The sequence below is a fragment of the Triturus cristatus genome, chromosome 3_2 (genome assembly GCF_964204655.1).
Source record: "Triturus cristatus chromosome 3_2, aTriCri1.1, whole genome shotgun sequence".
Lineage (NCBI taxonomy): Eukaryota > Metazoa > Chordata > Amphibia > Caudata > Salamandridae > Triturus > Triturus cristatus.
The window spans coordinates 939758218-939784732 of record NC_140584.1 but is presented as its reverse complement, the minus strand read 5'-3'; the positions used below and the strand labels follow the sequence as shown (position 1 = coordinate 939784732).

Genomic DNA, 26515 nt, shown 5'->3' with positions numbered 1-26515 from the left:
ATATACCTAGCGCTATGTAAATGATCAGACATTTACGTTTTCCAACTAAATTAACTATAAAAGTTCTTGTCAAAATGTTATGGCCCATTTCTCAAAACTGTTTTTGTGCATGTTTGGCTTACACACAAACGTTGGTTTTGCACTCATTAAAATATTCACTCACATGAATATTTTTGAACAAATCTGCTCACAAGGGCACGAAGTGGAAGTGTCTGGAATGGAATGCCCTGCAAGCATGTACACACTCATTGCATGTTTAAAGGTAGTCAGCATCTCCTGCACCACCGCCCCCTGAAAAGGTCGGTTGTTTACTCCTGGCAGGGACAGAAGAGAAACGTTTGCTAGGATGGGAAAGGGTCTCTTCTCTAGAAATGGTTGGGAGTTAGGGGGGGAGCAGTTTTTTTCCTGTGTGAAAATATTTCTCCCCTGAAAAGTAACATTTTAAGAAGGGAATGTGCACTTGCGTGATAAACGTGTATCATGATCACCAGGAATACTCCTAGATAGTGGCATCTTTTGCAGTTTTCAAGCCTACACTCTTGTGAATTCCTTGTATTCATATATCTGGACATGGTGATGATGGACCTGCGTTTGCGCAAGTGTTTTTTTTAAAAATTTCGACCCCTGTTTGTAGTTTCACCAAAATAATTTAACACTAATTCTCCATTATTAACTTTTTAAAATATTGGCATGCAAAAAACAGAATAATTTGCACAGAAGAGGAAATTACCCTGGCACATGAGGTCTGTGGGGAAAGGAAAATTCTTCCGGGAGCAACTCTCATTTCTTTAAACAAGGCAAAATTCATTAGGCCATTTTCTTCTGTGCCCATTCTCCTTGGTCCTGTCTCAAGCACCATTATGGCCTTATGGGCCGTTTCCTGTGAGAATCCTTTTTTTCTGTGTTGTTATTCTGCCTTGTGGAGAAGGTGGCTGTCCTGGGGGTGTAAGCTCTTTTGAAATGTTAAGACCCCTCTTCAGCCGGGATTGTGCAGCCCTGGCTCAGGATTTGTCTAATGTCTGTGCAGAATGCACAAGTTATTTAGCAGCCTAATTCCCAATATGTCTCCTTTTTGATTAGGGACAAAACCAGCAGTTGGCGGCATTATTGAGGCGCAGAAAAACAAGTTAATGATCTAAACCCTTTAATGCACCGTTGCTGGCCTGTTTGGAGCTCTCGGGCCCCATTCTGAACAGACCTGCTCTCTTCCTTGTTTCCCCTTCTTTGTTCCCTTCTGCCCGGCGTTTCTTTTCCTGTGTCGTGTGTAATTTGTAGCTTATTTCGTTTTGTCTGAAGGCTGAAAGGTTGAGGGCTTTGAATAATAGAGAGATTTGGGACAAAACGTATCGAAAAGAGGTAAGCATTCAAGGTGAAAGTTCAGGACCATGCACTTGAGGCCACGGTTTAATTATGGAGCGCCCAGGACTGTCCGACCAATCAGAGGTCTGGATCGGCCTACCCTTGAAGCACACACTTTTTGCTGTTCCCAATCCAATTTTTTTACTAGTTTGGTACAACGATATAAATCTACTGTATGGAAGTGACTTAAATATTGTAAAGAAATATATGGGAAAGTAGGATTGGTGTGGGCGGTGGGGCCAATAACAGCAGCTGAATTCAGGAAAATGTTGATCAAGAATAGCAAAGTGCTTATTGGGGGACTGGAGTCAGAGAGGCAAGGCAGGAACCGGTTGGCTCTTTAGTATTATGAAGATATGTATAAAATAGTGAAGGTGAGGCATAGTCTACGACAAGGGTCCCTGTGTGTGAAAGACCAAAAGAAAAAACAACAAAAAACAGAACACTAAATAAACTTTATACTGCAAAAGACACCTCAGAACAGCACATCACACTGGTTTGATGGTTTTGAATTCCTTTTTAGAAACGATCTATTTTGTGTGGCATGATATTTTTTAGGCTAAAGGTAGACTGGATTTATGAATGAATATATTTAAAGACTATGCTATCAAATAATAAGCAGGTTGCATATATGGTAACTCAAATTATGAGCAGACTGGATGGTTTTAGTTAAGCGTTAATGCCCTTTGCTCAGGATGTTAGCCGTGGTTAAACCACAATACAGAGAGCAAGAGACCGTAGGTAACATTCTTGTGCTGAGATTGGCAACCAGACAATTGGACTGAAAGTCTTGTCAAGTCTATTGAAAACGTGATCATCTCTGAAGTGCAGGTAGAACTAGGCATACTTTGAGTAGGCTCGAATCCCCTTGGCAGCAATCCGAGCCTGCTTGATATTTCCCTTCATCACACATTGTGTAATAAACCACCCAAGTCCACCGATAATTTATCAATGGTTACTAGAGATTAGATCAAATGAAGATGCTAAACTAAGACAAATACGTGCAGTAGATAGAACCAAATGTCAAGTGGGGATGTTCCTTCTTCTGACTGTTGACCTCAGACGAAGCTCCCATCGTTGTTCACATCCACCTTCCAATCTGGAAAGAGAGTAACCTCCATCCCTATTGCTAATGGTGAGGGGAGGGAGGAAGAGTGAGACCGAGAGAGAAGAAACCAACAGCAAGGAAAGAGACAAGTTGAGGAGACAGGCCCACAAGGGATGGAAAGAGAGAGAGGGAGGATATAGGGAGTTATCATGATTAAAAAACTAAATATGAGATAAATGAGTGATAAACTGGGAAAGTTGAGGTAAGGTAGAGAGTAGCAAAAAAAAAAGGACAACGATAGAGAGGTGATAACAATGAGAGGAGGGAGAAAGTAGGGTATGCTACGTAGAGAAACAGCCATTGTAGAGAAGTTGTGCAACCAGCATGTCAGAGATCTAGCTCTTAGTGGTTGCCTCTGCCTTTCGTCCTTTAGAGGTTGATAGAACGAGAGCCAATAAGTTGGGTGATAGTAACTTCTGTAATTGCAAGGCTAAAGCCTAGTAAAAAACTGACAGTTGAGAGGTATGAAGAGGCAAAACACAAGTGAGAAAGAGGAGGAATAGAGAGATAAATAGAAAGGAAACACAGAAGGACTTGAGAAAGCGATAGAAGCCAGAAAAGGGAAAGAGAGCAAGCTGGGACTGTAGAGAAAGACAGGGAGAGATGGAGGGAGGGTGAAAGAGAGCAGAGAGCGACAAAGAGACAGAGGAAGGGTAGCAGTAAATTGAGGGACAGAGGGCATGTACAGAGGCACAGATGGTAAGAGCAGAGTAAAAATCAATCCTGAGATTCAATATTTCGGATGAGTTCGTTATTTCAAGGGGATTTGTCTGCCCTTGAAGGTCACTCATCTCAAATCATGGCTACTGTCAGAGAAACAGAAAATCTCGAGCAGGGGATGGCGCTAGAGAGCCTGAATAAAGATGGCGGCTCTGTAAATTAACTCCGTGGGCCGGAGCGACAATCCTTAAGCAACCTCCTCCTGCCCGAACCAGTGCCACCCAAAATTTTCAGGTCCAAGGACGAGAGCCAGAGGGTTAGCCTTTGAAGTGACCCCTGGACCATAGGGCGAAAGGGTGCTGGCGAGCCGGAGAAAGCTCATCCCTGCTGTGGCCTGCTTGGCCTACTGGCGGCTGCAGTACAGAGGGTGCGACTCGTGCACCTCTAGTGTCGGAGACTGCTGGCACGGAGAGGTCCTTCCGGTGCCCGGTGGGGGCTGGAGATGATCACAGAGTGCCCTAAGGCAGAGGCGCCACCCGCGCAGTGCGGGCCCCGGCTCGTCAGGGAAGCAGGCGATCAATGTCTCGCCGCATGTCCAGCCTCCCCAGGAAGCAACTGCCTATACTGGAGAGGAGTGGGGAGCGGCTGTGTGGTAAGGAGATTTAGGGGACGCCTGCGAGAGACCTCTGCACCACTAACACTCATCTCCACACCTGAGAGCACCTTCCCCACGGACTGGACAGTTGAGGCGCAGAAAGACATGATTTAGCAGAGACACATAATACTCGCCCATCCATTGGCCCTTAGATTCCTGCAAGGGGGGGTGACTCTCCTGGCCAGCCAGCTGATTAACGGCAGCTGTCCCATGGGGGCCCATAAGGTTGGTGGTGGTTGGGGTGCCATTACGCGGTGCAGTGCTGGGCCTGGAATTCACAGCTCAGCCACCTGTCCTGCCTCCTCTAACTTGGGCTTTGGGGATCCACTAAGTGACTGGGAGGCCCCTGCTTTGAACCTGTTCTGGAACTGTGTTGTGCCACTTCCATCATGGGCAGATTCGACAGGCAATCTCAGCTTACTTTTGAGACCCGAAAAAAGCCACAAACCACCCCTAGATCGAACTAGCCATGACGCATGCAGTGAAGGGGAGGCGGAGAGTGGGTCTTTAGTCTCCCATGAGGTTGCTTCTCTGCTGCGGAAGATAAAGCTAGCCTCTCCACCATCGACTCAAAAATTTACTCACTCACCCGCTGGATTGATAATACGAAGGAGCTCCTGGATTGCGAGCAGGTGCGTATTGGTCAGGCAGAACACTCAATATCAGATGTGGAGGACAATGTGGCACAGCGCAACTCGCTCCTAAAAGAGATGGCGACAGAGATGGAAAAGATCAAACTGAAGAATGAACATTTGGACTGGTACTGGGATTTTCTCCACAGCCCATCATTGCAAAATGTTTAAACTGCTGCGACTGGGATACTATCCTGCGCCTGATGAGAGAGAGGCGTTCTCTTACTTATGAGGGCCTGACATTGCCGTTTTTCCCAGACTTTACTCAAACCGTGCACGACGCGTCATAAATTTTGCTACAGTCAAGAAAAAGCTGCAGGAGATGGACATCACATTTACCTTGTGATATATAGCACAGCTGTGGTTTTCTCTTAATAATAAAATGCTGATCTTCACGAACCCTAAGGAAGCAACCTCACTTCTCAACAGGCAACGTAGGGCTCCCTGCAGCCCCCCCAGGCATTACAAGCCAATGAGAACAGCGCCTCCGCGTTATAGAGTGATATGTAGAAATGACACAATATGTGCTTTGGCCCTTGAGTGCACTGCCTGCAGTGCGCTCTTATTGCGCAGGACGAGAGCTCTGGGACCTTGACTCCTAGTGAGTTGGGAGCCCACTGTATTATATACCTTTTCACCATCTCTAGTTCTTTGAGGACAGTGATAAACTATTTAGTTTTAGGTTCTCTGGCCCTTCTAGGCTAAGTGCTATTAGATCTGATTGCTTTAAGTTGTTTAAATTGTTTCTGTATTTACAAATGATGTTTGAGAGGGGAGATTTGGAGAGCATTCACGGCGATTTGGGGCCCACTGTGGAAGCGGGGTGGAGAGGGGAAATGTTACTGGTTCTCATCATGCTGGCCTGTCTATCAGTACAAGGTATGACCCACTTATGACCGACCACTTACCCTACAAAGACCTCATGGGCGGAACCCCTGATGTACATAAGCCTTGTCACCAACGGCCCCCTACATGGATCTAAAATGTGTTACCTGGAATATTTGGGGACCCAGCAATCCACTAAATTCTGGCATACTTGACTTGCCATAAGGTCAACGTGGCCTTTTTCCAAGGAATGCAATTGGCCTCTGGCTTGAATCCGCCCGTAGCTAAGGCCTGGGCAGGGGGGGGGAAGGTGGCATATGTATTTTGGCTCTTATTCTACATACTCCAGAAGGGTGGCTATACTGATTTACTGATCAGCTAAGTTCTGCCATCACAACATCTTCTCAAATCCTGGAGCAATAACTCTTGGTCTTGGGACTGTTTCGTTCTGTGCACATTACCCTGGTGAATTCCTGTGCTCCAAACACAGATAGCCTGGAATGTTTTACACTCATCATCTCCTGTATCCATACGTTGGACACACGCTGTGCTTTTGGGAGGGGACCACAATTCTATTTTAAACCCATCACTTGATTGTACCAAGGGTTCGGCTCATACACATAACCAGGGAGGGAACACCATGGCCAACATTCAGAATGACAATAATATGGTGGATATTAGGAGTGAGCTGAACCCTCAGATCTGAGCCTACACATTCCATTCTTCGGTGCATGACTCCTTCCTCCAGGTTGGATGCCTGGTTTGGTACTAATGATATCCTGGGGTGGATTCACTTCAGCACATACATACAGCATACCTTATCAGACCACTCTCCAGTTATTCTCGACCTGGTGCTCTCTGTGGAGGTCCATATTACCAGACTGTGGCACCTATGTGCGGAAACTTGCTGGACAGGATGTTTAGGGGAGACATCGCAAGTCCACTATAAACTAATTTATCAATAATAAGGGCTCTGTTGATTTTTCCCCTACCTTGTGGGAGGCGTATAAGGTGGTGATCTGGGGGGAATGCATTTCCAAAAGTAGTGGTATTCTAAAGTTACTCAGAAGTGAGCTATCTAAGCTGAAGGGAGACATTAAATCACTGGAGGTGCAATATGACCAGGAGGGTGGAACACCCATGTTAGAGTCTGTACAAATTACAACATGGAAGTACAAAGAAGCAGCTGAAAGGTAGATCCATTTCAGTGGCAAATATAAATCAAACCGTATATATATGGGGAGGGAGAACGTCCTGAATAAATTCTTGCATCACTGCTATGGCCAAATTGGGCATCAAACCACATTACAGACATGTTCAATGACAATAGGCTGGTAGTTAATGGCTCAAGTGGCATAGTGGAGTGTTTCAACACCTTCTACAAACACTTATACAGCTCTTGGACTGTAGATTCCATACATGGCATGCATGGGTTTCTGGATGACGCCTGTCTGGCATGGCTTTCCCGTACCTAACATGAGGGGTTATGTCAGCATATCGCCAGAAGAAGAGCTTAAAGGGGTCATCGACCAATTAAAGATTGGAAGTGCTCCTGGGAGTGACGGGCTCCTGGCCGAATTCCATAAAGCGCATGCCGATGACCTGGCCCCGACCCTACTCTCAGGAGGAGGCCTTCCAGACAAGCTGGCTCCCAAACTCGATGGCTGATGCAGTTATTGCCCTTTTAAAACTAGGCAAACCCCCAGATAAATGTAGCTCCTACTGCACCTTGTCCCTCATTAACGTGGATGAAAAAAATACTCACTAACCTTCTGGCCAATAAGATTTTGCCGCTGATGTCTGCCCTGGTCCGGCCAGACCAGGACAGGTTTATACCTGGCCGATACACAGCGGACAATTTACGTACACTCTTTACAGTTAAACACCAATTGGACCTACTTGAAATAGTGGCAACTTTTTTGGATGCTGAAAAGGCGTTTTATTAAATTGAATGGGGATTTATGTGTACCGTACTGGAGAGGATGGGTGTGGGCAAAGCACTTTTACAATAGGTTAAAATCCTCTACAATAACCCACATGGGCATGGGTACGCGTAAGCGACCTGCTGGCAGTGTAATTTACTATTGGCAGAGGGATGAGACGGGGTGGCCCTTGTCTCTGCTCCTCTTTGCCATTGTCATGAAGCCATTGGCTTGCCTGCTACGGGACCGCCATCACCATAGGGGTGAATGATTTGGCAGATGGCATGTCCTATTGTCAATGTACACGGGTAATGTTCTTCTCCTAGTAAAGAACCTTGCCTATAACTTTCAGCCAATCGTATAAGATATAATTGCATATGGGCGATGGTCAGGTCTCCAGATCCAACCAAGTCATTATTAGTCCCCCTCACAGCTGCTACTAAAGGACCAGGGCTTGAATTCCCATTGTGTTGGACGATAGAGCAGGTCAGTTACTTGGGTATTATGTACCATAGATATATGGACACATTTGTCCGGGCAAACTGTGGAACCTGTATTTCTGGGATTACTGATTTAATCCAGAAGTGGCTAAAGTTGCCCTTATCGGGTGCTGGCAGGATTGCCCTGGAGAAAATGGTAGTGCTGCCAAAACTATTATATCTATTTCATAACATTCTTATCCCACTCCTCCAGGGTGTTTTTCTCCCAACTGCCCTCCCTCATGGTAACTCTGGCCTGGACTGGAAGGCAGCCAAGTATCAGCTGGTTTAAATGACAGAAGTTGCATGATAAGGGAGGGTTTTTGGTACCGAATTTTGAGCTTTACTATTTAGTAGCCCAGACTCAGTTGACTCATCATTGGATTCATAACGTCCAATGGGCACGGCACGAGAATTTAGAATGTGGCTTGATCGAGCAGGCCCCCATCCAGTTTAAACTGTACTGCAGATCACCCGCCCCAACATGGAGATACTTACGGTGGAGTGCTTGGGCTGGGCACTGATTCAGCTGACAGAGCTCAGTGGAGACTAACACTGGTTTGCGACCCGGGCCTAGATTACACATTATGTATACCTCCATATTGACCGCCATTCCGTGCTGCTTCCGGTGCTGTGGCGCAATCAGCTCCCATAGAAGAGAGACTTGTTCCCCAATCGCAAATTCCTCCCATTGCAAGGCTTGAACGATACGGCATCTACCTCTTTGCTGGATATGCTAAATTACTATAGCCTTAAACACATTCTGAAGCAGCTGATCCCAACATTTCCAGATGCTCCTGCTGACTGAGAGTTTTTATCCTTCTGTCAAGCATCTTGTCACCCACATGTAGAGCATGGTATCCCACGTTACCTCAGAGCCAGAATGGAGCACCCGCACACAGTGGTCTGCACACCTAGGCCAGGGCTTTAAGTGGGCTGGGTCTTGCCGGTGCATTAGCACCGGCAGTTCTAAAAAGCAGGTGCCGAAACGGACCTCTATCGAGCTCTCCATTCCTGCCCTCACCCTCAGGGTGGAAAAACAATCTTAACTCTGCAGCAGTACCACCCTTCACCGCCTTTGAGGTAACTTCAAAGATACTTGTTATAGTTCTTTTACAGTCTCATCATTTCGGAACAGAAGTATTTTCAATAATATATGCTACAAAGCCATAGTTGTTACTTATGTATCTTATGCAACTAACAGCCATTGACAAAGCCAATAGCCCTAGCTTGTTGTAGGTAATCTTACTTATTATATTATATATCTGGATTCAATCACAGAAGCAGCATAATGCCGGTCAGGTGGCCCACTATGCTAGGCAGAGATTTTTAGCTTACGCATTTTAAGCCATGCCCTTAACTGCATCGGCCACGCCCCTTTGAGAGACCCCCCAGTTTTTTCATCCCACTTAAAGCCCTGCCTAGGCCTTGGCATTACTGATAAGCAATACTCTGTTTGCTGTGCACAAACCAAAGAAATCTGCTTGAATGGGAAGTATTGACTTATCCATTACAAATACTTGCATAGGATGTGTTATACCCCTATTCAGTGCTTAATATGAGCCAGTGGCACTTAATCAACACCCAAGTTTTTCATGAGCACCAGTTAAGGACGCATTCATTTATGGTAGGCACTGGTATATTAAGTGATTTGCCCAGAATCACAGGATGTTGAGCCGATGCCAAGACCCGAGCCTTGTTCCCCAGCTCCAAAGTCAGCAACTCTGGCCATTATGCCACATCCTCCACCCTTTTTCATGGTTAGTAGTTGGTTCTGTTTTAGGTGGCACTAACAGTAGAAATAGGATAGTGCAAGCTGCCTCCTGAGGAGTGCCCCTTCACTTATATATATATTTTTTTTTTTACAAATGAACCCCTGCCTGATGAAGCATGGCATAACGTCAAACTCCACCTGTCGCAGATGCGCTGCACCCGATGCAGACTTCTTCCATCTTGCTTGATTGTGCCCAGCCGTTGCAATATTCTGGGCGCAGGTGGCACGTGCACTTGACATATTGATAGACAGCGCAGCCCCCATTTCTCCTATGATGCTCTTACTGGGAGACGTGATGGATTTCCCGAAATACTGTAGGAAACTGTTAGCGATGGCATGCTTCTTGGGCCGTTGAAGGGTGGCTCTGATTTGGGGGTGTGGGGGCCCTAACTTTAAATGTAGGTTGAAAGACATGAGTATGTGCTGTGAATTGACTGAATTATGTGCAAAGCTACTTATGCCCTCATCTCCGCCGAGAGACTATTCGGTGCCAGTCCGTGAATATGTAAGGGGGCTTGATGAGCACGGACCTGGTATAAGACAGGACAAATCAGAACAAGGTCAGGAGATGCGATAGAGCCCTTCCACCCAAGGCTTAGGTGCCCTCACTGTGATCTCTAGGATTCCGTGCAGATACCAGAATTTCGCGGGAGCAGGAGGGCTGGTTGGGTCTCTCCTGTATACTGTGGTCAGTCTACAATATTACCCAGATGGGCCGCATCATGATATAGTTTGTTAGACTACGGTTTGCTGTGGTTGTACATCAAACTCTTATTTTTAAAAAAGAATTAAAAAAAAATTAAATAAATCTCGGGCAGATTCTGAGCAGTTCCAAAATCCAGGCAGTCGTAGGCTATTTCTCAAATATGTCTTGTGTACATACTGCCATTTGGAATGCAGATGTCCCAGTGCCTTGTTTGCTGTCCTCCGATTTGCATTTCTGAATCATTCTCACAATATTTTTACTTCTGCCAATCTGTTAATTGAAGGTTTTATTCATTGCGTGGTATTTGCAAATTTTGAAGCGCCTGTTTGACGTTCCAGCTTAAATAACACTTACCAATGGAGCTATTTTGTCTCCATTCAGGCAAATTGAACAACCAGGACAATTACAATAACTTTGCCAACAACAACCCTGGCAACCCGCGTCTTTCGCCTCTCCCCAGTCTTACTGTTGTGTTGCCTCTCGCTCAGATCAAGCAGCCTATGACGTTGGGGACTATCACGAAGCGCACCGGGTAAGTGAGCATCTTTACTTACTATCTGTGGGGCACAGTTGTATTGCATTGCAACATTTATATGGCGCTTACTACCTCTATGTGGGGTGCTGAAGAGCTTGCCTACATGGGTAGCACTCTACACCCAGTAGGGTGTTTGGTTGGAAGTGTGTTGTCTTTGTTTTGATCTTTTGTGAGAAGTGCTTCCTTGTCGTGCGTGAGGACCACCAAAGTGTGGTTTTTGTGGTATGGCACACAGTATTTAGAAGTGTAATGGATTAAGAAGTGTCGGAGATAGGCCCGCAGTTTGATTTACAGTAAGCTGGCAGTTTGATTTACAGTAAGTTGGCAGCTTAAAATTGGCTCCCTTTTTGGTAATTTTTTTATGTTCATAGTCCACTTAGCAGGTTACTGTCATGGGTTGTCCATTTTAAGACATTTAGTTTAAAGTTTATGGTCCTGAGCAGGCATAGTTTAAAGGAAGAAGTGGTGGAGAGATATGTGGGATGAACTTTGTTAAAATCATCCCAAATCTGATTGTCATTGTGAGATGCCAAGAAGTCGTCGTAGTATGTTGCTAGTCGGGAACTGCAGTGTTTGACTACATTATAGTCCTCAATTGGCCAGGGGTATGTCACAGATCTCTTCAGTCATTTAGTGCGTGTTTATTTGGTGACGGGTAGATATTGCTACGGTCTGGTATAGTACTTGGTGATGGATATAACCCTCAGCAGATTTGTTTTATGTGAGTGTAACAGTGTCAAGCAGTAAAAGGGAATTATTAATCTGTTTATATGAACTACAATACTCAGACTGTTGAGTGTTATGGTATTAGTTTTAGTGTGGGTTATATATTATATTATTTACCACTTACTACCCCAGATGAGGCATTGTTGTGCTTTTACGCTGGGCCACAAGCTGGTCCAGGTCCCAAGGTTAATGGTTGTTTTATTTTGGTTGGTATTGTTGGTTATTGGGATTAGTCTTGTGCTCTACAAGGAAACATTCTATGCTCTTACTCCAGTTTGTGTGTTAGATTTAGATTTAGTGGAACAGGGGGATATGGAAATTTCATGCATTGGCTGGTGGTATTAGTATGATGAGCTAGCAAGAGGAGATTAGGTATTGTTAGGGTGCAGGATATGACTTTTAAAGAAGAGATTGTGATCTTTTAAATACGGAGTGGGCATTTTTCAGAAACACAACAGTGAGGATTAAAGCAAATATGCTTGTAATTTAGAGTAGGCTGTACTCCGAGAGCAGAGGCATGCAGAAGATGGAAAGGCAGGAGAGGGTTGTTTGAAAGAAAAGAGTTGAGAGTTGGAAGTTTTAAGTCAGTAATTTTTTTGCTGGGTTTGTAGGAATATTGTGGAGGCTTTTCGAGACTGCATGCAAATCTGTAGAAAGTGTTGTAATCTCACTGTAGGCCATGAAAACTCCACTATGCACAAACACAACCATCACCTGTGTGTAAATAGTAATCAAATAAATGTTTATGCTAGATGTGTGATGAAGGAGAACAGTCTGTTGTAGTGGATTTGTGTAAAGTAATGCCTCTCCGGGCAAGTAGCACTGGGGTTGTGTCTAGTCTGGAGTGCCCACCACATAGGTACCATAAAGTGTGCAAGCTCCTGCATCTGACTATCATTCAGCCTTCCTGTAGGAAATCAGACACACAAAAAGGAAGGTCCTCACCTGAGCAATAGAAAAGTCCCTCTCTTCACACTTTCCATTTGCCCAACTGGCAGTGCTCTGGAGGGACAAGTAATTAGTAGTCACTGCCTAATAAGGATCACCTTGAATTTGTAAGGAGAAGTCTCCATTCCTTCCCACCACAGCAAGTGGTCTTCACCCTTATGCCTTGAGAATACCGGCAAATGCTGCATTTACACTTCGCCTAGAAGAGGACTCAGTTGCAGGACATAAACCCCACCTGATGCAAAGCTATAAACACAAACTTGATGTCGGATCTCATATTACTTGCTTGAATGAATTGTATGACCACAAACAAATCATCTTTTCCTACAATATCTTGGTATATACTAAAGTGGGCAGTGGTTATCGAGCCTTGCTTCAGTTCACCATGGACTCTGTAGAGTGGTAAGTGTTCAGAGTCTTTCTTCTCTGTGGCAACTCGCCTGCCCCCTGCAGGAAGTGCACCAGGCAAACTAACTCAGGCGTCATCAACACAATGCTCCGTTGAGCAATAATTTACTAAATGCTTTGGCAGGGGTTGGGACAAGTAAAAAACTGTATGTCAGGACAACACAGGAAGGGAAGCAAGCGCAGAGAATTGGAAGTGGTAGCACGCCAGACCAAGGCACCCTCCCTGAGGGGGTTCAGCACTAACAACATTAGGAGTAATGTGCACCCTCTTGAATGTATACAGAGTTTGTTGGATTAAAAAAAGATATGGAGATCGGCATTACCATTGGATAATACTTATAGTCTAGTGATATGGATTAGTATCAGTAGCATTACCTTAACTTAAATAACAACTTCACAATCTCCACAAAAGTGGCTCCAAAAATTCTCTCCCAAACAAAAAGAATAGCTAAAGTAACAAGCAGAATATATATCGCATCTCAATGAATTTAGCGCTTGCTGCTGAGATGGAAGACTCAGCTTTTCATCCTTCTAAGGTGGTAATAGACGTAGTCTAACGTTGCACATGTTTAGGACATGTTATTTCCAAAGTTCCAATATGTTCAAAACGGCTGTAGGAAGTAGTATATCAAGGCAAGGTTATATAATTTACGCTAGCGGAGCTGTAGTCCATTGCTCGTTGGTGGAAGAGGTGAGGTATGCACCCCATATGAACAGACAAGACGAGCTTTCTGAAATGAAAAGAGAGACTTTTGTACATTTGGTACATCTCTATCGTATAGCATCCGTTCCTTCCAACAGCTGAATAGTTTACATCCATACCAGCAATACAGGTATCGTTTAAGTTCCTTACACTCAAAACTGTTTCTTTCCATCGAAATAATCATGTAACATGCCCCATCTATCCCTTGGCTTGCTTTGGGACCGCTGAAGCATTCCATAACATTTAGCTGAGTTTTTACAATATGCAGCACCTCCTAGCCAGTTATCTGACGAAGGCAGGGTCCCCTCAACATGTCATAGCTACCATGCTTTTGGCTAACAGCAGCAGAGCTGTCCGTCATCTGACTCACAATGAGACATTCGCCACTTCAGTGAGTATAGCAATAATTGGGTGTCGATGACGGTGTGTAGCCTATAATGAAAACCAATATTTAATAGAAGGCCTTCTACCCTCCATAGCACATCTGTAACATTCAGTGCTTACAGACTGATTACATTTATGTAGCAAAACAGGGCTGCAATATATTCAATTAAAGAATTCAGCTTCACTTGAGAGCAGCAGTATGTCCGGGCCTTATCTTCAATGGTATAATCCAAATTTCTCCTCCCACAACCTCTTCTCGGGCAGAGCCACACTCCCAACTGCAGCCGAGCATAAACCATCTGTTATCCTTATCCATGTAAGATTTTCCCTAACTTGTGTCTACTCACGATCCCATCTTTAGCGGTTGTCACCCTCCTTAGCTACCACGTGCCTCTTCTCCCAATGTTTTCAGGGAGCACCAACCTTTCCTTCTGCAAGGGTGCATCCTCACTGTCTGCCATATTAGAGTCAGGTCGGGTTTCTTAAATCTGTGCCTGATAGTTACGACAGCCGTATGAATTATAGACAATTAAGGGGGTTATTAGGGTAAAATGTCACATGTTATATTTTATACTTCTTCCCAATCTAAGATGGACGAACTTTTTTTCTTTACAATGATCTCATGTCCTGTTCTCTGCTACGTAAGAGCTATATTTTGTATCCAGCTGCGTCACAATTATTTATGTACTATTTCTCGCTCAGTGGGCGTCATGGCCCCTGTGTTTTCTCCAGTTCCTGTGTTTTACACTCTCGTCACCTCGCTCCTTGGCCTGGTAAGTTAGAATGTTTTTCTAGTGTCCAGTTTTTTCGATTCTTGCTGAATTTCTTTCTGGAGCTCTGCTAAACGAACTGTTCCAATCTGGCGTTTGGCACTACCTCTGAGGGGAAGAGGCCCTTTCTTCGAACCAAGAAGACTCCACAAGGGTCGCCCAGAAGACACTCGCTTGACAATCTGACAATATTATTTGAGCCTGAGAAGTAAATTCAGGTGGTGCCCGAGGGAGGGTGGCAAACACTACTTTGGCTACCATTAGCAGCTCTTAGTGTAGTCTTCAAGGAGCAAAAATTGGCCTCCTGGGAACAGCTACTCTAGCTGAATGATCTCTCTCCATGTAAGAGAAGCCCTCACCAAGCAAGGGCTCGAGTGCAGGTGGGAGCAAACGATTACTAGCTATGTGCACGGCGGAGGAGTGTAACATCTCATGCCCCTCTTCTCTAGCAAAGTGCCACCAGGCCCAACGTGTGCATCCCAGAGTATGAATTTCAGAGGAGGGCCTAGGTTGTCTAATGCTTAGTATAGTTTGCAGAAAGCCAGATGTCACCTGATCTCTCAGCATTATGTTATGTGGGGGGGATGAAAGACAAGGGCCCTCCAGTGAATAGCACTGTGGGCTTGGACCACCCAGTGATGTCTTTGAAAGCGATCCACCGAGTCCCCACGCTCTAGAGGCCATGTAAGGACCTTCCATTGTATGGTGAGCTGCTTACCCACCAATATCAGTCTGGTAAGAAGTATGAAATACTCATGTTAATGTTTTCCTTCTTCTGCAGCAAAAACTGCTATATAGGTATACATTTATCCTGAGATGAAGATTGAGCTTTGGTCATATATATCATTTTGCTTTTTAGTTTCCATCTGTTCAGTTGTGTTTGAGTTATAAGCAAAATAAAAATGCTGATAAAGCAGATTGAGGTACTTCTATATAAATAGTTTTCCAGCGTGAATCTTTTTTTGACTCATATTCTGTACATTATTCAGCCCTCTAGAGGCTGGGTCTGTAAATGTTAGTTTTTAAGTCCTTTTCTCTTTTTATTTTTTTTGTGGACATCATGGAGCCAACTATTTGGGCACTCCCCAGAAACCCTTCGACACAGCTGCCATCCTCACATAATGTTTTCCCTGTTGGGTTTGGAAGCACAGCGCAGGGCTCCGGAAACAAAGGAGAAAGAGTTTTGCCTAAAACTGCAAAAATGTGTTGAAGATCTCCAAAGACAGAGAGGCTTACAGCAGAATTATTGACAGACATTAAGGGAACACAAAACACAATAGTAAATTGAAAAAAACATCAAGGTTTTTTGGGCCCGTTTTTTTTTGCGAGGGCCCGGAGACGTCTAGGACGACCAGGAGCCGGAGGCGAGTTGTCCCACGAAGGATGTCAGGTGCTGAGGGGTCAGTGTCCGGTGGGAGCATCAACAAGCCTTGGCAGCGGCAAACAACATAGATGGTCAAATTCGGTGTCAATCTGGCCCAGCAAGGACCAGGAGACTCACCAAAGCAAGGGGAGTCAGGGCAGGCCTGGAGCAACCAGGGGAGCCCAAATAAAGCAAAGTTGACCCTCAAGTGGACCCACAGGCTAAAGGCACAGGAGTCGCGAGGGGACCTCAGGCGGTTTCACAAGATACCAGCTAGCAGGGCACAGAGTGCGATGATGCCGGAGTCCTTCTCAGAAAAGATGCACTGGGGTCAGGGCTACAAATGGCCATATCAACGGAATTGTTGCACGACAACAAGCATGTGCAGCTGCAAATAAACGCGGTGCACAGGGGTAAGGGTATATGGTCCCCACGAGGGATATCTGCCTCAAACTCAGTGAGAGGGCAGCTCAACCTCGGAGACCTTCGGAAAGCCACCTCCTGTGTTGCTGGAGTCCGCAGGAGCTCAGGATCAGCAAACTGGTCATATGCGTTACGGTGCCTGCGTTTGCAGGTGAGTGACTCCTTCACCCCAAGGGAGATTCTTCTGTTGTCTTGCAGGTCCACAGGGTCCAGCACGGAGCCTGTATGGATCACGGACAGTGATGAGACTGGGGACGGCATGGGAAGACGAAGTCAAGCCCAAGGGAGGTCCAGAGAAGTCCAGCATGTCCAAACGGTCGTAGTGTAGTGGTATCTTCTTGCAGAATCTTGTTCACGTAAAATCAAATGTCCAGTAGCCAGTTAACCCATTTTATACCCACGGGAAAGGGTTGGACAGATTCTAGGGACCCTCCTAGGGGAGGAACAGGACAGAGCGGTGGCTACACCCATGTCCTTTGTCCAGTTTCGCACTAGAGCAGGAGCAAATGGCTCCCAGAACTGGTTTGAGCTGGACTATGCACAGGGATACCAAATGTGCCCCTCGTGCAGACTTTCTGACACGGAGACCGTGCACCCACCCAGCCCCAATACACTAAATTCTGTCTGGGAGGTGGTTACACCACCCTGTGATAGGATACCTATTGTCCGACTTTGCTCTACGCGAGCTTGGCTCAGCAGCAGGAGGGCAGACTTGTGTCTGTGGTTGGCAGCATCCATTTTGTGTTGTAAGGCTCGAGAAAGTTGGTACCGGTAGACTTAGGTACTCCCAGAAACTCGGTTCTGAGGGGAGGAATCATACCTCCCACACCAGTAACTGGTGTGGATGTATGATTCCAAGGTGTCTGACACCAAACACAACATACTTCGTTGCCGTCATTTGAGATAGCATTTACCGCGAGGTTATAATGCACCTCTACCTATATGTCTGGCAGTATCACATAAAGCCTGGGAGAATGGTCTCCGAAGATTGCAGAGGGGCCCTGCTCATGTAGGAGCACCCTTTCATGTAAAACCCAGCACCCTGCCTTCAAGATTGTTAAGCCCTGCTTCAGGGGTGATTTATAAGGTTTTAAGTGTAGTGAAATACATAGATATAGTGAACCTATATCTCTCGTAAGTGGTGCAAGCACCAGCTTACACAGGCTGCAGTAGCAGACCTGAGGTTCCATTTTGCATGGCCTCTCGGGGGTGTCATAATACATGCTTCAGCCCATGGGAGGCCTCTGGGGTACCTATGCCCTGGGTACATGTGTACCATTTACTAGGGACTGACAAGGGTACCCTAGTATCCAATCTTGAGTTGTACCAAACTACATACAGTTAATTTAAGGGAGAAAGCAGATAGGCTGGGGTCCTGAATAGCAGGATCCCAGCCAGACCAGTCAAAACAGTGTGTGCAAAAAGCAAAAAGTGGGAGTAACCATAAGAAGCAGATCCTACTTTCCTACACAGCCATATTCAAATCAGTCATGACCATGTTCTTCATGGGAATAGTCCAGCCTGAACTACCAAGCAAGGTCTTCCCTGGACCGGAAACAAGCATCCTGGGACCGGTTTAGGGGTAGCATCTCTCATCAGCCAGGCTAGCTTGAATCCAGTGGCAAAGTGAGCAAGGGACCAACGTCTTGGCATAAATTAAGGTGAACAAAGAAAACACAAGGAGATGATGGACGGAGCGTAGAACTTTTCAGACACTACCTCCATTCACAGATCTAGGTTGAATCCATCATCATTCTTTAACTCACTTCGCCAGCCCAGTTCAGGCTCAGCCCAATGCAAATCGGTCTTGACCCTGTTCTTCATGGGAACAGTCCAGCCCAGCTGAGTCTGAGCTCAGGTGGTGAGGTGAGCTAAAGAACGATGATGGATTGAACCCAGATCTGTGACTGGGGGTGAGTCTCTAAAATACTTTTATATTTGGAGCAAATGTCTGACTTCTCACTTCCGAAAATGCAAAATTATTACATGCTAATACCATTTTTTGTGTTAGTAAATCAGTTTAGAAAAGAAAGTTTAATCTGAACTTATGAATTCTGATATTTACACACTCCTAATACGTTTGTAAATCAGACTCTTAGTGATGATAATTTTACAGTCCTGCAAACTGCTGGTCATCAGGATCTTTATTACAAGTCTGCAGCTCTGCACGTGCAGGGCCATGTACCAGGTACACATTTCCAGTGTTTTGGGGTGTGAATCAATGATCCAAATATTAACTGCCTGAATTCAAAGCACTAAAGACAAAAAATAGTGTACATTAACCATCCAAAAATCCCATAATGGTAATGAAGTTAGAAATTCCAGCTGTTCTTTCAGACTATCAGATTGTAGTAGGGTTGCAGACTTTAATTCTAGGTCCGCACTCAGGCAAGCAAACTAACCTATTAAAATGTAATGGAAGGCACAAAAATGCCCAAAGTCTAGTTCAGGTAAAATGAAAAGGTTACATACCATTAGGAGTCGTTTTGCAGTTTGAAGAATTTTCTGAATTCACATGATGACCATTATTTTGCCTGCGTGAGTGAGGAATTTTATTTGTATAGTCCTCTCTCTTTTTGTGTTGTGGACATCATCCATTTGATGCCTTGTCCCTTCTTGAATGATGTCATACACACGCCCCAGAAACCCTACTACACAGTCTCTATCTTTTTAATGTTGGGACTTCCCCCTGGGCTACTTCGATGTCTTTATGTGCTTTGTCATCGTTTGATCATCCAAAGTCCTTGAGAGACTCCTGCTAGAGGTGGGACAAATTCATGGAATAGTATGCCCACCTATACTTTACCCTTGTCTGGAGGGTCTTGGGCTGGAACTCAGCACATGCAGCACACCCCTCTAATCTGTGATCCTTTGGGGGCCGAGATTGCAGATATTGTGGCTGCCCTTTAGCATGTACTTGTGGTGGCAGCCGTGGCAAAATCTAAATGGAGTACGTTCAATACCTCCCCTTCACTGCCCGATCCACGTAGTTAATCTGGATCTTCAAAGCCCAAAACCTTGGGTGGTTCCTCCGGGTCCCAGCGATTCTACACCTTCTAGACTAGGTTTAGTCCCGAGTCATGGTTCTTATACCACTCACTTAGTATATGGTTTGGTCTCTCCGGGGAGCCCACTGTGTATTGTGCTACTTACGTTTGATTCTTTGCAACTGTATTATTTGATTTGTGTTCTATCCTCGTGTAGAGGATACTATAGAGTGTTATATATAATAAATACATATTTTTATAACTACTGTGTGGTTTCCCTTTCATTTAACCAATACTATAAGGTTGCATTCTGGTAAAACAAGGTGCTTAACATTCTTTCAAGACTTAACCTGAAGGCTGCTCTTCATAGCTACCACTAGGATAGCTTTCAATAAAGGTTATCTTTGACCTAATCACCATACGGGTTGTTTGGACTGGTACAGGGTGCCCACTTTAATTAGTGGACAGCATATACCAGGCCAACTTCTCACAGGCTGGGTCTGAACTAGGGTGGTGAAGTGAACTAAATAATGATTATGGATTCAAACCAGATCTGTAACTGGAGTTGAATGTCTGAAAAGTTTCAGCGCTCCGTCCATCATCACCTTGTGTTTACTACGGGTAAATATATACATATTACTACATTGTAGAATATCAAGATTTATTGCCATGGGTAGAATTGCTGTTATTTTAATGTAGAGCTTTGGAAAGATAGTAACAGTCTCACTCGTCTCTTCATGTTGAGGGATCAGTGAGACTTTAATCATCTCTACAGATTCCCGTTTTCTTTCTCTACTAAGCACTTTCAGTGCACTTACTACTTAGCCAGTGACTATATATCTGTGTGTTTGTATGTGTATATATATATATATATATATCTCTTCGACCACTTCTGGCACACACAGTCATCGAGCCAGACTCCGACACAGCCATTCCAGTGATTCAGTAAGCTTTTATGTTTTTCAAGATTCAGGGCTGTAACGTGTTTCGGTAGGATCCCCTGCCTTGCTCATATGTGTGTGTATATATTTTACACACACATATATAAATATATATATATATATATATATAAAAACTGTATCCCTGTATTTACCCGATCACTTCCACCAAACGAGGTCCATGTCAGGCACGGCACCGGGGCTCATGACCATGTATAGATAAACAAGGTGCTCGTGCAACAATACAATCAATGCCCGCACTCCAAGAGGTGTTAAAAGTAAATTTATTGCAGCTAACACATTTCAACCAAACCTGTCTTTCTCAAAGCCAGCAAGCTGACAGTAACAGTGCCCTATTTCCAGTAAAAAAAGACATTTTGTTACTTTGAGGGATCTCATTAATTTTATTTGTATTGTGAGCATCACCAATATGCAACAAAAACATGAAATGTACACACTTGTGTAATTAATTGCATATTTTTGTTTCAGTTGTCATCATTCATTTAAATGCACTGAGCAAAAGAATCAGTTTTCTCTGATAGGATTGATTTCATTGTTAAGAAACCTCTATCAGTCTTTCTATCATGTCTATCCGTAAACACTGCCATGGGTTGTTTGTTGTTACTATTAGCAGGGCACTGTTACAGTCTGCTTGCTCGTAACGGGTTATCCACAATAAAGCCGTTGCATGAGCACCTGTATGTATGTATGTGTGTGTATATTATATATATATATGTTCCACAAATTGCCCAAGCATACCTGGACGCACTCAATGCTGCTACAAACCAATGTTTTTATTGAATCATGGCGATCAGCAGTCACATTCCGGTATTTAAAATCTCTTTGCAGACGCGTTTCGAGGTATTTAACCTCTTCTTCATGGGCGGCTGCTTCAAAGTCTTTAGGAGAGCCCAGCACACTATTTAAATAACGTCCCGCCCTTAGTGGGTGTTGCTTAGTGCACAGTGCATGCTGGTACTTACAGTTCATACCCTCAGTGGGTTCCAATAGCTTCTTTGGCAGCTTATTTAAATACTCTAGGTAGAGCTCCGGTTTGAGCGCTGGTCTATTGAGCCTTAACAGCATTGCCGCATCGGTGAGGAAAAGTTCCCACCACAGCCTCATTCTTTACTGGTGGTGCGCTCCAGCGCGGCAGGGCTGCCGTTTGATAAATGTTCCACAAATTGCCCAAGCATACCTGGACGCACTCAATGCTGCTACAAACCAATGTTTTTATTGAATCATGGCGATCAGCAGTCACATTCCGGTATGTAAAATCTCTTTGCGGCAATGCTGTTAAGGCTCAATAGACCAGCGCTCAAACCGGAGCTCTACCTAGGGTATTTAAATAAGCTGCCAAAGAAGCTATTGGAACCCACTGAGGGTATGAACTGTAAGTACCAGCATGCACCGTGCACTAAGCAACACCCACTAAGGGCGGGACGTTATTTAACTAGTGTGCTGGGCTCTCCTAAAGACTTTGAAGCAGCCGCCCATGAAGAAGAGGTTAAATACCTCGAAACGCGTTGGCAAAGAGATTTTAAATACCGGAATGTGACTGCTGATCGCCATGATTCAATAAAAACATTGGTTTGTAGCAGCATTGAGTGCGTCCAGGTATGCTTGGGAAATTTGTGGAACATTTATCACGCGGCTGCCCTGCCGCGCTGGAGCCTCCCATCAGTAAAGAATGAGGCTGTGGTGGGAACTTTTCCTCACCGATGCGGCAATGCTGTTAAGGCTCAATAGACCAGCGCTCAAACCGGAGCTCTACCTAGAGTATTTAAATAAGCTGCCAAAGAAGCTATTGGAACCCACTGAGGGTATGAACTGTAAGTACCAGCATGCACCGTGCACTAAGCAACACCCACTAAGGGCGGGACGTTATTTAAATAGTGTGCTGGGCTCTCCTAAAGACTTTGAAGCAGCCGCCCATGAAGAAGAGGTTAAATACCTCGAAACGCGTCGGCAAAGAGATTTTAAATACCGGAATGTGACTGCTGATCGCCATGATTCAATAAAAATATTGGTTTGTAGCAGCATTGAGTGCGTCCAGGTATGCTTGGGCAATTTGTGGAACATTTATCACGCGGCAGCCCTACCGCGCTGGAGCGCCCCATCAGTAAAGAATGAGGCTGTGGTGGGAACTTTTCCTCACCGATGCGGCAATGCTGTTAAGGCTCAATAGACCAGCGCTCAAACCGGAGCTCTACCTAGAGTATTTAAATAAGCTGCCAAATAAGCTATTGGAACCCACTGAGGGTATGAACTGTAAGTACCAGCATGCACCGTGCACTAAGCAACACCCACTAAGGGCGGGACGTTATTTAAATAGTGTGCTGGGCTCTCCTAAAGACTTTGAAGCAGCCGCCCATGAAGAAGAGGTTAAATACCTCGAAACGCGTCGGCAAAGAGATTTTAAATACCGGAATGTGACTGCTGATCGCCATGATTCAATAAAAACATTGGTTTGTAGCAGCATTGAGTGCGTCCAGGTATGCTTGGGCAATTAGTGGAACATTTATCACGCGGCAGCCCTGCCGCGCTGGAGCGCCCCATCAGTAAAGAATGAGGCTGTGGTGGGACCTTTTCCTCACCGATGCGGCAATGCTGTTAAGGCTCAATAGACCAGCGCTCAAACCGGAGCTCTACCTAGAGTATTTAAATAAGCTGCCAAAGAAGCTATTGGAACCCACTGAGGGTATGAACTGTAAGTACCAGCATGCACCGTGCACTAAGCAACACCCACTAAGGGCGGGACGTTATTTAAATAGTGTGCTGGGCTCTCCTAAAGACTTTGAAGCAGCCGCCCATGAAGAAGAGGTTAAATACCTCGAAACGCGTCGGCAAAGAGATTTTAAATACCGGAATGTGACTGCTGATCGCCATGATTCAATAAAAACATTGGTTTGTAGCAGCATTGAGTGCGTCCAGGTATGCTTGGGCAATTTGTGGAACATTTATCACGCGGCAGCCCTGCCGCGCTGGAGCGCACCATCAGTAAAGAATGAGGCTGTGGTGGGAACTTTTCCTCACCGATGCGGCAATGCTGTTAAGGCTCAATAGACCAGCGCTCAAACCGGAGCTCTACCTAGAGTATTTAAATAAGCTGCCAAAGAAGCTATTGGGAACCACTGAGGGTATGAACTGTAAGTACCAGCATGCACCGTGCACTAAGCAACACCCACTAAGGGTGGGACGTTATTTAAATAGTGTGCTGGGCTCTCCTAAAGACTTTGAAGCAGCCGCCCATGAAGAAGAGGTTAAATACCTCGAAACGCGTCGGCAAAGAGATTTTAAATACCGGAATGTGACTGCTGATCGCCATGATTCAATAAAAACATTGGTTTGTAGCAGCATTGAGTGCGTCCAGGTATGCTTGGGCAATTTGTGGAACATTTATCACGCGGCAGCCCTGCCACGCTGGAGCGCACCATCAGTAAAGAATGAGGCTGTGGTGGGAACTTTTCCTCACCGATGCGGCAATGCTGTTAAGGCTCAATAGACCAGCGCTCAAACCGGAGCTGTACCTAGAGTATTTAAATAAGCTGCCAAAGAAGCTATTGGAACCCACTGAGGGTATGAACTGTAAGTACCAGCATGCACCGTGCACTAAGCAACACCCACTAAGGGCGGGACGTTATTTAAATAGTGTGCTGGGCTCTCCTAAAGACTTTGAAGCAGCCGCCCATGAAGAAGAGGTTAAATACCTCGTAACGCGTCGGCAAAGAGATTTTAAATACCGGAATGTGACTGCTGATCGTCATGATTCAATAAAAACATTGGTTTGTAGCAGCATTGAGTGCGTCCAGGTATGCTTGGGCAATTTGTGGAACATTTATCACGCGGCAGCCCTACCGCGCTGGAGCGCCCCATCAGTAAAGAATGAGGCTGTGGTGGGAACTTTTCCTCACCGATGCGGCAATGCTGTTAAGGCTCAATAGACCAGCGCTCAAACCGGAGCTCTACCTAGAGTATTTAAATAAGCTGCCAAAGAAGCTATTGGAACCCACTGAGGGTATGAACTGTAAGTACCAGCATGCACCGTACACTAAGCAACACCCACTAAGGGCGGGACGTTATTTAAATAGTGTGCTGGGCTCTCCTAAAGACTTTGAAGCAGCCGCCCATGAAGAAGAGGTTAAATACCTCGAAACGCGTCGGCAAAGAGATTTTAAATACCGGAATGTGACTGCTGATCGCCATGATTCAATAAAAACATTGGTTTGTAGCAGCATTGAGTGCGTCCAGGTATGCTTGGGCAATTTGTGGAACATTTATCACGCGGCAGCCCTGCCACGCTGGAGCGCACCATCAGTAAAGAATGAGGCTGTGGTGGGAACTTTTCCTCACCGATGCGGCAATGCTGTTAAGGCTCAATAGACCAGCGCTCAAACCGGAGCTGTACCTAGAGTATTTAAATAAGCTGCCAAAGAAGCTATTGGAACCCACTGAGGGTATGAACTGTAAGTACCAGCATGCACCGTGCACTAAGCAACACCCACTAAGGGCGGGACGTTATTTAAATAGTGTGCTGGACTCTCCTAAAGACTTTGAAGCAGCCGCCCATGAAGAAGAGGTTAAATACCTCGTAACGCGTCGGCAAAGAGATTTTAAATACCGGAATGTGACTGCTGATCGCCATGATTCAATAAAAACATTGGTTTGTAGCAGCATTGAGTGCGTCCAGGTATGCTTGGGCAATTTGTGGAACATTTATCACGCGGCAGCCCTACCGCGCTGGAGCGCCCCATCAGTAAAGAATGAGGCTGTGGTGGGAACTTTTCCTCACCGATGCGGCAATGCTGTTAAGGCTCAATAGACCAGCGCTCAAACCGGAGCTCTACCTAGAGTATTTAAATAAGCTGCCAAAGAAGCTATTGGAACCCACTGAGGGTATGAACTGTAAGTACCAGCATGCACCGTGCACTAAGCAACACCCACTAAGGGCGGGACGTTATTTAAATAGTGTGCTGGGCTCTCCTAAAGACTTTGAAGCAGCCGCCCATGAAGAAGAGGTTAAATACCTCGAAAAGCGTCGGCAAAGAGATTTTAAATACCGGAATGTGACTGCTGATCGCCATGATTCAATAAAAACATTGATTTGTAGCAGCATAGAGTGCGTCCAGGTATGCTTGGGCAATTTGTGGAACATGTGTGTGTATATATATATATATATATATATATATATATATATATATATATATATATATATATATATATATATATATATTCACTTAAAAAACCATAGGTTTCACACATGTTATAGTTAGCTGGACATTTCACTCGTGAAAAACCATTGAAATTCCCCCGTTATAGTTAGTGCAGGCAACTATAACTCACGCGACCGCAATCCTCTGCTGATGACGTCAGATATTACATCACTGTATTTAGACACTTATTTACCCATGTCTTCTTCCATTAATTTTTAGCTGTACATATATTACAAATATTTTCTTTTCAGAAAGACACATATGTCATCAGTGATGTAATATCTGACGTCATCAGCAGAGGATTGCGGTCGCGTGAGTTATAGTTGCCTGCACTAACTATAACGGGGGAACTTCAATGGTTTTTCACGAGTGAAATGTCCAGCTAACTATAACATGTGTGAAACCTATGGTTTTTTAAGTGAATTTGCAAGGTTTTTTAAATGCTAATTACTAACTATAACGTGTGTGAAACCTATGGTTTTTTCAGTGAATTTGTACGGTTTTTTAACTGCTAAGTTATGTTTTTTTTTTTTTAAGGTTTTTTCACCGTGCGCGTACCGTACGCGCACGGTGCACTTCGCGCACCGTGCGCGCACTGTGGGCGCGCGGTGCACTTCGCGCACCGCGCGCCCACGTTACGCAGTTCGCGGAATTTTTCCGTTTCTACCGTACGCGCACGCTACGCGTACTCCGTGATTTTTCGCAAAAAAATTAAAGGAAATTTTGGCCCTTGGGGGTCCTCCTGGGACCCCCTGACAAAGGCTAGGGGGTCAGGAACTGTCCACCCTGCCCCCTTTTCACGTTCTCCACCTTTGTTTTTCACCCCCTCAGACTGCGAGAGACAAAATGGCGGCCAACACTTCCTGGTTTTGACCGATTCAAATGTTTACTAAGATCTAACAACCAATCAGAATCGCGCTCGCGCACGGCAGCGTGCGCGTACGGTAAGTTTTACCGTACGCGCACTGTGCGCACTTATAGATATATATATGCTTTT

At 45.0% G+C, this 26515-nt stretch overlaps 1 protein-coding gene across 4 annotated transcripts in view; it reads left to right on the top strand.

Annotated features, from left to right (window-relative positions):
• BCAS3 (BCAS3 microtubule associated cell migration factor) overlaps positions 1-26515 on the top strand; it is a 3636180-nt gene that overhangs the window by 1896092 nt on the left and 1713573 nt on the right. For all 4 annotated transcript variants that reach the window (XM_085649432.1, XM_085649434.1, XM_085649433.1 and 1 more), the window contains exon 16: positions 10502-10652. In XM_085649432.1, coding sequence (XP_085505558.1) covers positions 10502-10652 — 151 coding nt within the window. The remainder of the gene's footprint in view (positions 1-10501; positions 10653-26515) is intronic.